General features: G+C 45.0%; 1 protein-coding gene across 1 annotated transcript in view; it reads right to left on the minus strand.

The window, feature by feature from the left end:
* Positions 1–13641, minus strand: part of LOC146186841 (uncharacterized) — a 50511-nt gene that overhangs the window by 25244 nt on the left and 11626 nt on the right. Inside the window, exon 5 of the mRNA XM_084608123.1 lies at positions 12194–12272. Within this exon, the coding sequence (XP_084464249.1) occupies positions 12194–12272 (79 nt within the window). The remainder of the gene's footprint in view (positions 1–12193; positions 12273–13641) is intronic.

Here is a 13641-nt window from a genome sequence, read left to right on the forward strand (position 1 = left end):
GTAGTGTTTCATGTTGCGAACTCGAATATCTGATTAAAATTAGGCAGAAGAAAGCAGAAATAGCCTTTTTTCAGCAGAAATTCGCAGCCCGCGAGACGGGGCTCACCGCGGGTCGCGCCGCGGGTCGCGCCGCGGGTCGCGCCGCGGGTCGCGCCGCCGCCCGTGATGGCCAAGACGTTGCGTGACGACATTCTGAGGAACGAGGAAGCTGCCGATGCGGCTCCATCGCTGCGCTGTGTTGATCGCAGCTTTCTGTGGCTTTGTGAATGTCATTATGGCATGCCATTTCCACACGAATGACCATCGGGATTTTTACCGCATGTATCCGTACCAGATACGCCCAAAACGATGCAGCACTTCCGTTGTGGGGAGCGTAGATTTAGCGTGAAAACTTGCTTTGGTTACAGTGAGGCATTTTGAAAAGTAGTGTGCGTCATTATTAGCAGAAACTACATGGCCCTCAGCGAAACATCGGCTCGCATATTCCTGGGAAAGAACAATGCCCTAGCCGACTACCTCCGCCCAAGCCTCTCTCCCCGCCAGAAAGGTCATTGTTGTGAAAAGTGAACCCAGAGCATGGTGTACCAAATCCTGCTTTGAATGCCAATCATGGTACCTTGGGGAAACGAAGAATTTTATAGAAAGGGCGAAGCAGTACACAGCTGCCACCAGACAAATAAACAATAAGCGAAGCGCGGTTGCGGAGCTCTGCAGTGCATACCAGGCATTGACGGCGCCAACGTGCTGGAGACCAAGTCATATGCGCGCAGAATGCTGCTTGAGTCATACGACATTTAGCAGACGTTGAAAGCCTTTCCTTTTTATCGTACTGTCACAATACACGTTTAGTCAATTGACGGATAACGTATGTTGGAAGCCAAGCTGCGCTCCTCCGCACCCACACCTTCATGAGAAAACCGTATTCCGAAATGTGTTTTCTTACAAGAGCTTCGTCGTTTTCATTTGCAACTTAATATGCATCCCCAAACAAGACAGGACTATGTAAAATGACGAGGCAGTAACGGGTGCAAAATCATAAGGTAATGTACGAACAACTTCGATGACTGATTGCTTGGACGCACCGAAAAAAACCTCGCTTTTTGCGCTCCTTACGTGAATGCGCCTATACCCAGCTGAGCGGTACACTCCTTACCTTCTAATGATGCTCCTGTAAGGGTTCCACGCACGTGCCGTGCTGGAAAAGATTTCGCAGTCTTCACAACCTAGCTTCGACACAGCAGTGGGCTCTTTTTAATCATCTTCTAGTTCGCGAAAATCATCAGCTCGTGCGTTGCCCATGTTTAGTACAGAAGCTGAACAAAAAAAAAAAAACGAGACACGCGAATACAACCATGCGCCGATGCTGTCTGACCATCCCATCATGAAATTGCAGTCCATGAACGGATCGCAGATGACTGTCCCAACTGTTTTGTACAAGGAAACAGAAGGAACCGCGTCATCGTTCAGCCATGCCTTTTTGTCAAAGCCCTATAAAAATCGCATTAGGAACAAACTGCAAACTGCATGTAGTGTCAATTACGAAAATGCTCCGAGTAGAATGTTTCCTTTGGTCGGCTTGAATTCATTTCTCTTCTCAGCAACGCCGCATTGCGCCCCGAGCTTTTAATACAATGGAAGATTACATCGTGGCGTCCACAGCTGTTCGTGCATCCGAACACATGCAAAGCTATGTTGTATCAGGTGCACAACACTACGTTGATGTGTTTGTACGTCCGCAACGCACGCAAAACGAGGAACAGCGCACGCCGAAAACACCCTCCGTTGGCTCTGAATGCCTCCGGCTCCTCACTGTGACGTCACGATGGCCAGAGAAGCGAGGTTTCTCCCTCCGCTTTCCTCCTCTGTAGCAGTCACGCGGGGCGCGGGAAATTTGAATTGCGCGCTTTCAGTCGATGATTGCGCAGGTGTTCTATGCAAAATCGGAAAAATAACTTTACAGGCATGGTCAACAAATAATCTACTTCAAACTCCTATAGTACTGGTACATTTGAAAACCGCCGTAGTGTCCCTTTAGGCGTTGTATTAAATCGTTTTCGTTGTGATAAATGCATCAATCACATCCATTCACTGAGGCTGCTCAGGCTCACTGCGGAGAACATCTCTGAGAAATTTGACTTTCAATGAAGTTGTCCCTGACTGATCGCACGTTTTCTTCGGCGTGCCTAAATACCATCCGCGTTTTCCAAATGCTGTGGAGGCCCAGCACTATATTCATGTCGTATGGGACCTCGTCACTTTGTACGGGTAAAAACCAGATGCCGTAAGGATTGATGGGTAGTTTTTGTTTTAAAGCTCTTTGGTACTATATCCCAGTGAAAAAATTTGCTGTGGCTTAGCCCTAGGTAAACCTGATTGCGAGAGCAATACCTCCCTGGCTGCGCTTGGCTCTGCTGGTGGTTTGGCATGGCTTCGCCTTTTGTGCAACTAAAGGATTTACTCTGGACACAATATGGTTTCTACTGTTTGTTTATTCCAATAAACACGCTCTTCTACACGGCGCTTTCTTCTTTGGTAATTATATCGCTCTGCACTACTCAAAGACGGTTCTTCGGCATTCAGAGAGTCCATGAAACTACTCTCGCTCACTGAACTTGCAGAACGCCGCCGGGCTCGCCATTCTGCGACATAGGCGCGTTGCTTAGCCAACCGCTCTTGCCTTTCTTCATCTGTCTCCTCGGCCCGGCGCCGGCGCTTGCGCTATCTATACTTGCGCGCAGCACGTCACTCCAGCGACGCCATGGAGGGAGGAAACGACTAGCGACGCCTTGTAGAACACAAGCGTTTAGGGGTAGCTCGGCTGGAAACGCTGATTGGCCCAAAATTTGTGACGTCATATATGACGTCACCAACAACGTCATGGTTCACGTGATATTTTACGATGTCATGTCCGGATGTAGGGCGCACGTGTTTTCCCTGGACTGTCCCTGGATTCCCCATGCTTTTCAGAGCGCCCGGGCGCGACCAACGCGCGACCCGGCGGCATGGCCGGCGGTGTTGGCGGCGCGCCGCAAGCAAACGGCAGCTGCCCAGCCGATGGCCGTCGGCGGAGAGGCACGAGGCCTAGCTTGCATGCAGTGCGGACACCGTGGAAACGGCAGCGACGTCAAATAACATATGCACGCTTCGAGCCGCGAAGAGGTTTCCGAACCAGCTTGTCACACCACACGAATTGCCGGGGAAATCACAGTTTAATTGCTTTTCCTTTATCGAGATCTGTGTGAGACCTTTCGGCGACAAAAACAATCGAGGTTCGCCAAAGCAGTGTGGCCGGCCGGGCGAATTTTCCAGCGACAACTGCACATTTCGTATATATTTGCAAAACGTTACCTTGCAAAATAGCTTTCTCGGTGCGACGTCTTTCAGGTGCGCAGGCTGTCGGCAACGGTCGTCCGTCCCGTTGCCACGCGTCCCGATATAATTCGGTCTTTTTCTAAGCGAAATAGTTCATTATGAATTGTTTTAACCAGAAATGCGCTCGGTGACTGCTCTTATTGGCTAAAAAGGGCCTAATTTCCTCACTCCAAACTAATGCGCCGGCGAATGCATATGATGCCGGCAGGCAACACCGCGGCGCCGGCGCTATTATAAGCACATCCTAGCTGCAATAGCTAGCTTGTCCATGTCTGTAGGGGGCAAAAAAAAAAGTTTTGAGGACAAAGGGAATAGAGATACGTACTAGGTCATTCGACTCTACAAATTTTTTAGGTCAGAATTGTGATGCTGGGAGTGATATGTTGATTAGGGAAAAAAAAACAACTAAATAAGCCGTAGTATTAAAGGATGACCTCTCCCTGTTTTGGTTACCCTGTTGTTAAAAACAATTAGGTGCCTAATGAATATCCTATTCTAATTTGGGCTATGATTATTATAAAACTATGTAAGTCATTTCACATTGATCAGGGCTTGTTTTAGATTAAGTTTAATAAAGCAAATCCCTATCTTGCACTTGGAGCATAATGCCTTCATACCTCAAATAAAGTTGATGGAGCATATCATAAAGTCGCAATTAATACAACCGGATTTCAGAACATTCCGCCTCAGGATTTCAGGCTAACAAGAAGAAATGTTGTACATTGTTACTAAGGTCATGTTATATATGGGTAACTATAGGAGCATTATAAGATGCGTACTTTTTAAGTAGTACAGAACTGTGCGTAGCCTTTAGAAAACATGAAAATATTGCAGCGTATATCACATGAAGAGTAATGGCATTGTATGTTTTGTAAGTGTCAGCATATGTTTGCTGTCAAATTGAGAGCCATGTGATGCATGCATCTTTTAATGACAGTGCTTGTTCTAATGCAGCGCATGGACCATTTCAGCTTGTCATGCCTTCGCATGTCTAATATGTAATAAACAGCGTCTTACGTCTTCTGCATTTCTTTCACGGCAACAAGTTTTGCATCCGTCATATGTGTCAATTGTGATTTTTAACGGCACCTGCAGCCTGAAACAGACTGCTGACTGCCATCACAAATTTGTTTGTTATATATTCAAACACTGCCTTTATTTTAGTTCATAAAAACATTGAAATGCTTTAATAACTTTCATTGCCTTGAGTAAATGTTTGTCATTCGTTACATTGATTTCTTGCAGTCCAGAAATTCTTTACATTCTTATTTAGCTATACCTTACACTTACAAACACATATAAAGTTACATAAGTGCTACACTATTTTCCTTCCATTTAGTATCTCTTTCACGCAACCTCAGAGTTTAAAAACAATTATTTATCAAATAGCACTTGTGAATATATCTAAGTGGACACTTTTTTAATTGCACAATGATGGCATAATGCAATGAAGAATAAGTTAATGTGGTCCACCACTTCAGTTTGCAAAAGACTTATGAAAGAGAAAGGTAGCATGCACTATAGCCAATTTTTAACAAAATTTTCTGGGTATATGCCACCTTTTATGCAACTAATATGTCAACAGCAAAAAAAAAATTCTGATACATTACTAAGGTGCAAAGATGAGTAAAACGAGTATTTGCTGAATTTCGGGCTATCCAGACATTGTGGGATTGCTTTTCAAGATATAAAAAGGCATTTTTTTAGCATAAAGGAGGGGTTAGAAACCTTGCTGTCCCTATAGGGGTGTGAGGACTGCACTGGGTGCAGTGCTCAGGAAAGTGTGGCTGGGAATGGGGGGGGGAGGGTGGTAATGCAAAGAGTGCAGTTAGAGAATTATATGCAAGGCAATTCACATGCTGCAATACTGTGGGCCTTAAGTTCTTTTCCTCAAGAGAATGCTTTCTCTCTTTTGTTGCTGTAAGAGAAGGTTATTGTTAAAGTGAGAGATACAAGTCAGTCCATCATGAAATCAAACCTGACAACCCCCACTATCACTCTGCTGCTGAAGACCACTTTGAGACTAAATGTATTCTGTTAGCAAGGCATCACTGCTCATTGGTACCTTTTTTATTTGCATGGAGGCTACAGTAGTCTGCGCCATTGCTTTTCTATGTTGCTTGCACCTATAGCATGCAGTACCTGAAGCAGTAAATGCTGCACAATTTCATTTGCAGACAAAGCACCTATACCTTGACAAAGTGGTGGCAAAGATGGATGATTTAAAGCTCTTTCTCAAAGATGATGTGTGGCCACAGTGTGCAAGGCTAATGAGCAGAAATTCATAAAGTCAAATGAGCTCAGAATATCAGTGGACAGGCACCAGAAGTTCAAAAAGAGTATGGTAGGAGAATGTGTCTGAGGTTCAGGGTTTTCATTGAGGAAGAAAATAAAAGGGGTGATGCTTGACTGCACTGATAGATTTTATGCCGAGCTCTGCATTAAATCAAAAGCGATTTTAGAAGCCGCAGAACATATCTGGTCCTCTTGAAGTGAAGGTATTTTTTTATTCTACTGAGGGACCTCTCAAGCCTTAAAGTATGTATTCCGAAGCTTACATCCTTCTACAACAAGCTGTCTGATAGAACACATTTCATCGAAATGCCTTGGCTGAGGAGACACCTCAAATTAAAGTGGCAAGCATTGGACTCGAAGAGGGGCAACAGTTGGGCAGCATTGGAGTTCCCCAGATTGAGATTTTCTAGAGCCTCTCCCCAGCCTGCAACTATTCCTAATATATGAGTGTCTGTTGTATCCTGTGAGAGGAGGAGGTTGTGTCCTGTGAGGAAGAGGACCTATGATGGGTCAGTGGACGCTTTCAGATCTTGTATTATCATCTCTCGTAGGTGAGCTGGCAAAAAACATTGATTTTGACAAATCGAGTAGCAGCTTTGAAGCCTTAAAGACCGGCAAATGAAAATGTTGGCATGTCGGTTTTTCTTTTTGCTTTATGCTCTTTAGATCAATACCAGCTTTCAAAACAAGATTTATAATATCTGAAATTAGTTGCTCAGAGCAAGATGACTTCGGTGTTTTCCACTTTTTGTACACAATCGATTTCTATAATTGATCGAGGGGTATGCTTATTTCATTTGTGCGGCAGGATTAATTATGCACTTGTCCCTCTGCAAAATTTGTCTTTTACAGCGTAGTTGTTGAAGGCCTCAATTATGACTGCTTGTTTGTTTTTGTAACTTCAGTTCTCTTCTGTGTGTTCGAGTTGTCCTTTCACTATTAGCATACTTACTTCTCAAATGACATTTCTACGCCCATATTTGCATGTGAACGCTCAGTCTAACATTCTAGCTGGTTCGTATTTACTTTATTCTTTGTCACTGTGGCCGATGTAATTGCAGTTGTCTTGTGCATGTTCAAAGCTTTCAACAGTCCTTATGAAGAGTTTGTGGAAGCATAAAAAATATGAACTACAATACAGCACATTGGCCAGTTCTCAAGGCTTTTGCCGGCACTGCGCGCTATGCCTGATGTAAACGAAATTGTTCACAATGGCACCGTGTTATAATCCTGGTCGCATCTGCCAGTTTGCCACTTTTTAGTTACTGTGCGTGTTACCAAGTATTTCTACATGCTCAAAGTTTGCAATTCTTGTGGTTTTTATATGCCCTTTTATTTGAGTGGTCCCAATCTAGAAATTCATCTGTCAAAAACCTCTACTTAATTCTTCACAAATGCACCTTTTTTAAGAAAAGAAAAAATATGACGTATGCCCCTCGTAATATAGCTATTATCAGTTGTGGGGTATGCTTGTTACGTTGAAGTCTTAAGAAATGAAGGAAAAAAATGCCTCGGCTTGCACCATGTTGTGTGATACGAAAAACGAACTTCCCCAATCGAAGAAAGCCTTGACGACAAAGTAGTTGATGGTATTGCGCTTAGGTGTGTTTATGAAGAGGGGGGGGGGGGGGGGGGGGGGGGGGGGGGGTTGCCCCGCGTTATTGCACCGGATGTCGCAGACCTACGCCATTGGGGGTTAGAAATGGAGTGCTTTCATTGGATACAGAGGAACGAATACAACCGGTCATGGAGACTGCAAACATGCGCCTTATCTGCACTTGTGCCCTCGTTTTTGTGTTCTTTCTGAGTTGTAAACCATCAACAGGTAGCAAGGCTCGCATGTAACGGGTACCTTATACGCATGAACGTTGATCCCAGTTGAATTCCAGTTAGGGATCCATTGTTATCCAACTGGTATGAACTGGAAGTTTGTTCCTTAAACCATTTACATCAGTTAGGATTTTTGCCTGGGTTGTTTCAAAGTAAATTAAATGTTTCAGAGAGCAACTCATGCACTTAGGTCCTGGACCTATTTACAAAGGAGCAGCAGACGCTAGCTGCAGAGTAGGATAAAAAAATTTACACATTATTTAAAAAAAAGTGCAAGTATTCGAGACCCTATGTCTAGAAGATCTATTAATGCGAAAGTATTACTTCGCTATGTTTATTTATTTATTTATTTATTTATTTATTTATTTATTTATTTATTTATTTATTTATTTATTTATTTATTGTAAGTACCTACAGCGCCCATGAGGCATTATTGTAGGCATTATACATACAATAACACATGCAAAGAAGATATAAGGAAACTTGTAAGCTAGGTAACACAACACACTGATAGAACACTTAATGAATTCTCAAGTAGTATAAGTGATAACATAAAATAAATTAACACAGCGCTGGCAAACGCACAGATTTCACGGATTTCTGTCCACAGACCGCGTCCGCACACCGCATCCGCAGAACGTGTCTGCAAAATCATGTCCGCAGCAGTTGTGAGTAATTGAGAAGTGGTGTAGGTTAATGAGTGGTGTCAATCGTTGGAGGGTGATGTAATGTTGCAGTAGCATTCGTTCTTTTGCATTGCTCCAATGCAGATTATGCAGTGCTCTTTAACTTTGCAACATTTCTGATAAAGTGTATTCATAGCTGTTTTCACAATTTCGGGAATACCTGTTTAAGTTCATTCAGTGAGACCATTAGATTGTGTTTTATTGATTGCAGGTTGCACCAAGTGTGAAAGTGCGGGAGAAACCAGAGGTTGGAGTTTTGAGTTAAAAACGGGGTGGCTCTAAATTGCAGCAGTGCCATCGAGCAAAGAAAGCTTTTATTGTCCTGCAAAGAAAAATAGGAAACATGCAACAAGTGGCATTCATAGTTAAATATAATTATACTGTGTTCTGCACGGAGGTGTCATGTCGTAAACCGGCAGTCAATATCTGTTATGTAAGAAACACACATTTAATTTACTGAGAATTATCATTTTATTGATATTTGCTCTAGTGGTGCTTGCCCATATAAAACTGCAATACCTTATCTGTGGGGACTTGCATAATTAAAGGCAAGGACAGTACCACATCACGGTAAAGCTCACTCATTGAAGAAATCTTTTTTTTTATTTGCAGTGTTGTTTATATGAATTTCCTATCTCAAATGAAAAAAATTCACACTAAGACTTATGCGAGTTTCTACAAGGTCAATATGTTTATTATAGATCGGTAGCCATCTCTTATATCATTTTCTATTTCAGACTCAAAACAAAATAGTTTTTCTGTGTTTATTTCTTCATAAAATTGGACCAGGCAAACGATTTTTCAAGTAAATAATTTCAATGTAAAACAGTCTCATTGAGATCAAAGCCAGTAATAAACACACTATTATCAGCATACATGATGAGCTGAGCACTGTTGTCAATATGAATTATGTCATTTATGTACAAATTCAGCAAAAGTGTGCCTAATACTCTTTATTGAGGTACTAAACAAAATATATAAAGGATGATTTGTTTTTGTTACTGTTCATCTGATTCCTTGAATGGGACTTGATTCAATTCTTTCCAATACCTTTGCGAGTGCTGGTAATTAAAAAAAAAATATCTCTACGAACGTGTGCTCCATGCTCTAGCAGATTTCATAGAGTTCCCCGATAGAATTGAGCTTTTATATTAGCATTGCATGACATGTTAATTGGATGTGAAGCATGTTTGCTGTTCACAAATGCATGCCATTTCCATAATTTCGACTCCCTTAATTGTACGAAATGTTGGCACAGAGCTGAACTGTTGCCATTGAATTGGACTCCAAATTGTTGACTGCGGGCCAATATCCAGTTGGAAATGGTCATTTCCGATTTTGATTTGGCCTCAACTGTTTTGTTAAACTTGGAACAAAGCCATACTGCCGCGGTGCAATCCATCGCTACGTACGTGGTTCGGCTAGAGCAGCTCTTTAGACACAGAGACCAATGACAATTTTTATTTAAGAAACAGCCAACAAAAGTGAACTGAAAACATGGCAACTGCTCACCCCATACATGGTTACTATACAAAGGCGCACTGCACTTGAACCTTGTCTAGGACGCCTAGCGCGTAGGATGCTTTCGTGAAAAAAAAAAAAAAAAAAGACACGGCGTTGTACATGGCATCGAATCCAGGTGCGTACACTTCTGCCTTTTCCCGTGCTCTCGAGTTAAGTGATCCTTGGATGGCGACTATCACCTTCGAAATTGAGCTTTTATACACACACAAATACACAAATACAAAAAATACACAGCGGCACAAAGCTGCGGTGTATATTGTAGCCTATCGCGAGGCCTAGTTTGTCGTCACTGCAGCACTGGAGAGAACGACGCTGGCCAAGTGCTAGCTGCAGCAGCTGTGGAATGCACGAGGTAAGTGAGAATTAAGCAGTACAGTACTTTATGAAGCAATATTCAAGACGAATATGCAGTTGTTATATAAAATGTCGATACTTCCATTAACATCGCTGAACAAAGCCGCACCACACTGAGAATACTCTAGCTGTTAAGCCTGTTGTATGGGCTTAGCGTTCGTCGCGGCAGCAGAGTGACGCTTGCCACGTATTCTGCAGCTGCTGCACGAAGACTCGGAAGAATGCGTGAGGGAAGCAGGTAATAAGCACTGTAGCACTTTATTAAATCAAATTTGACACGATTATGCATGCGTGTATTTAGGTACAGCCTGGTAAAGAGTCCTAGCGCGCAAGTTATTTTGGTGGCCGCGGCGATTGATACGAAGCCACGTGCAACGTTGGTTGGTTGGTTTGTGGGGTTTAACGTCCCAAAGCAACTCAGGCTATGAGAGACGCCGTAGTGGAGGACTCCGGTAATTTCGACCACCTGGGGTTCTTTAACGTGCACTGACATCGCACAGCACACGGGCGCCTTGCCTTTCGCCTCCATCGAAAAGCTGTCGCCGAGGCCGGGATTCGATCCCGCGTCTTTGGGAACAGTGGTCGAGCGCCGTAACCACTGCGCCACCCCGGCGGGGTCCACGTGCAACGTAGAGAGGGAAGAGGAGTACGGGAGGTGCAGGTCTGCGGTCTGCCAGGAAACATTGGGGCGGCCCTGAAAAGGGCCGTTTGGATGCGCAGCGACGAGACGGCGTGGCGAACACAATGCCCTGCACTCGTCCGTGGCCCTTTGCCGTGCACCGTCAACAGTAGTGCACTACGTCGTACACAGTGCCTGGTTATATGCTGCCCTGGATGCTGTAGCGATGCTTCTACTGTAGACATTTACGAGGATTGCGGCGATGATCATGGAGAGTTGATCGATGCCGCGATCCCTGACATGGGCTGCTGCGTACAAAGAAAATCCTCGGCCTCTTCGCAGCATACAGGAAACGGTGCTGTAAAAGAGTAGAAAAAAGTTGCATTATGAACATAGCGATTTGATGAATGCGCAACATATTACAAAACCTTCGACAAAGAAATCTGCGTTCTTGTACCTCAATCAGGGATGAGAATGCGCACGGCAGACGTGCGCCTGAGCATAGCAGTCAGGCAGCGGGCCGACGGCGGATGTTTTCGTGGAGGTCTCCATAGCCGTGGCCGATTTTTTTTTTTTTAACACGAGGAGCGTCTATGCCACGAGCTGCTGCTGCACGAGGTCCTGGATGCACGTGGGGAGAGCTACTACGACCTCCGTCTCTCACAGTTTTACACAGAGATGGCAGCCGCTTCGAAAGCGGCGCCATCTGTTGTAGCACGCTCCGTTGAACTCATCAGAGTTCACCGGCGGTTTATTTGGTAGTGGAAAAGGCATTTATTGCATCTAAATATGGGGATACTTAAGCTCGGCCTTTAAGTGTGTGACACGATAGCGTAGGCTACCAGCCCACGTATAAAGCCCTGCTTTAACCAAGCCGTATGATGGTGTCTTAGGGGCCTATAGGGGTAACTTGAATAGCCAGAGTCCTGGCAGGCTGATTCTGACGTAATCATCCCAAGTGAATCGAGAGACCCAGGTTGGCAGCTCCTGCCACGGTTTCGTACCGCCTGCCATTTGTGGCTGCAACATACGAGCACACGCGACGAGTCGAGCTTGCTGGCGTAGTGTTACAATTAGAGAAGAGGGAGAGAGAAAGACGCGCGTCGCAACGGCCGTCGTCCACCACCGAAGCGGTGGCGGGTTCAATGACGGCCTAAAACAGGTTTAACCTCCGCTGGCAGGCTAGCCCCCCCCCCCCCCCCCCGCAAACGGCGGTGACCTATCAGTCCCAGCCCCGTAGGGCCAAGAGCAGCCCCCCTCTTGCTGGCTAACGACTTTCGCTTCATCGCACTTCAGTGGTCCAAAGTGCCCCCGCAAATTTTAGTGCTCAATTTTAATAATACACATTAATCCAACTTGTCCCTGCTCAGCCGAAGCATCCCTCACAATTCTTGCTGGCTACGCATAGTATGACTTGCTTATTGCTGCAACGACTCAGTGCGCGTACGAAGAAGGTTTCACGAGCAGGCTACTGTAGGCAGTGATGAAAAAGTAAAATTCCGACACGACATACCGGAGGAGTAGGAGATTCCGTAGGCGATAGCCTCGTCTCCTGACAGGAAGCTGCCGGACCAGAGGTTGTACGCGGCCACCTGCAGTTTCGGGAGGGGAGCAATAAGATTTATTGCCGCGAAGGCCGCTACCAGTATGCTATCTACCAGTATGCAAATACTTTTAGAAGTACTAAATTGCCCTCACTAACATAGGAAGTCTTCCTAATATGTACTCAGTAGATCAAATCTAGCAACAGCCAGTTTACAGTTGACACGACCAAAGCCCAAGGTACTTATCGACAAAGTTTATGACACCCAGAAATGTGGCGCAACAAACACAAAAAAAGATGCAAACAGACACAACATACGCGCACACTACCAACTGTAATATGGATCTGAACACACACTTCCTCGTCACCACTCCTCTTCTTTGCCAAGGAGAAAGTACTTTCTTCCACGCAGAACATAAATATCGTCCAAGCATGACAGTCACCAATTCTACACTCACGTACATCTCCACACACCTCTGCTTTGTCCGAGGGAATTTCATTAGCTGCGCTGTCCCCGATTACCGGTTGTGCCATTTCAGCTCTGTCTACAGATCATACAACTGCCGTCCCTGCCAACAACCCCTCGTCGTCCACATCGCGCCCTGATCCGCTTAACAGCATGATTGCAGCTGATCTGCAACCTGAATTCGCCGCTGTGTTACACAAGCTTTTGTTTACCTACAGTGACCTTTTCGACTTCGGTACCCGCCCATTGGGTCAAACGACAGTTGTCACCCACCGCATTGACACCGGTGACGCCAGTCCTATTCACAGGCGGCCCTATCGCGTTTCGCTTGCCGAGCGACGCGTCATTCAAACGGAGGTCGAAAAGATGTTAGCGAACGACATAATCGAGCCTTCCAGTAGCCCCTGGGCATCCCCTGCCGTGTTGGTCAAGAAGAAGGATAACAGTTGGAGATTCTGCGTTGACTACCGTCATTTGAATAAGATAACCAAAAAAGATGTATATCCTCTTCCGCGCATCGACGACGCGCTTGATAGTTTGCATCCATCGACCTTCCTTCCGGCTACTGGCAGATTTCTGTCGACGAGAGAGACCGTGAAAAAACAGCGTTCATCACCACTGACGGCCTTTATCAATTCAAAGTCATGCCTTTTGGCCTATGTAACGCCCCTGCAACTTTCGAACGGATGATGGACTCATTGCTGCGCGGCTTCAAGTGGACGACTTGTCTTTGTTACTTAGACGACGTCATTGTTTTCTCGTCCACTTTTGACAGCCACCTCTCTCGCCTTTCTACCATTCTCGAGCTATTCCGCCGCGCCGAACTTCAACTCAACTCAAAGAAATGCAGTTTCCGCCATCGGGAAATCAAAGTGCTTGGTCACTTGGTTAATGCTTCCGGTGTTCAGCCTGACCCTGACAAGATACGTGCCGTCAGAGCTTTTCCCACTCC

Source organism: Amblyomma maculatum, chromosome 6, assembly GCF_055883805.1.
Source record: "Amblyomma maculatum isolate TAMU_Amacu chromosome 6, ASM5588380v1, whole genome shotgun sequence".
NCBI classification, from domain to species: Eukaryota; Metazoa; Arthropoda; class Arachnida; order Ixodida; family Ixodidae; genus Amblyomma; species Amblyomma maculatum.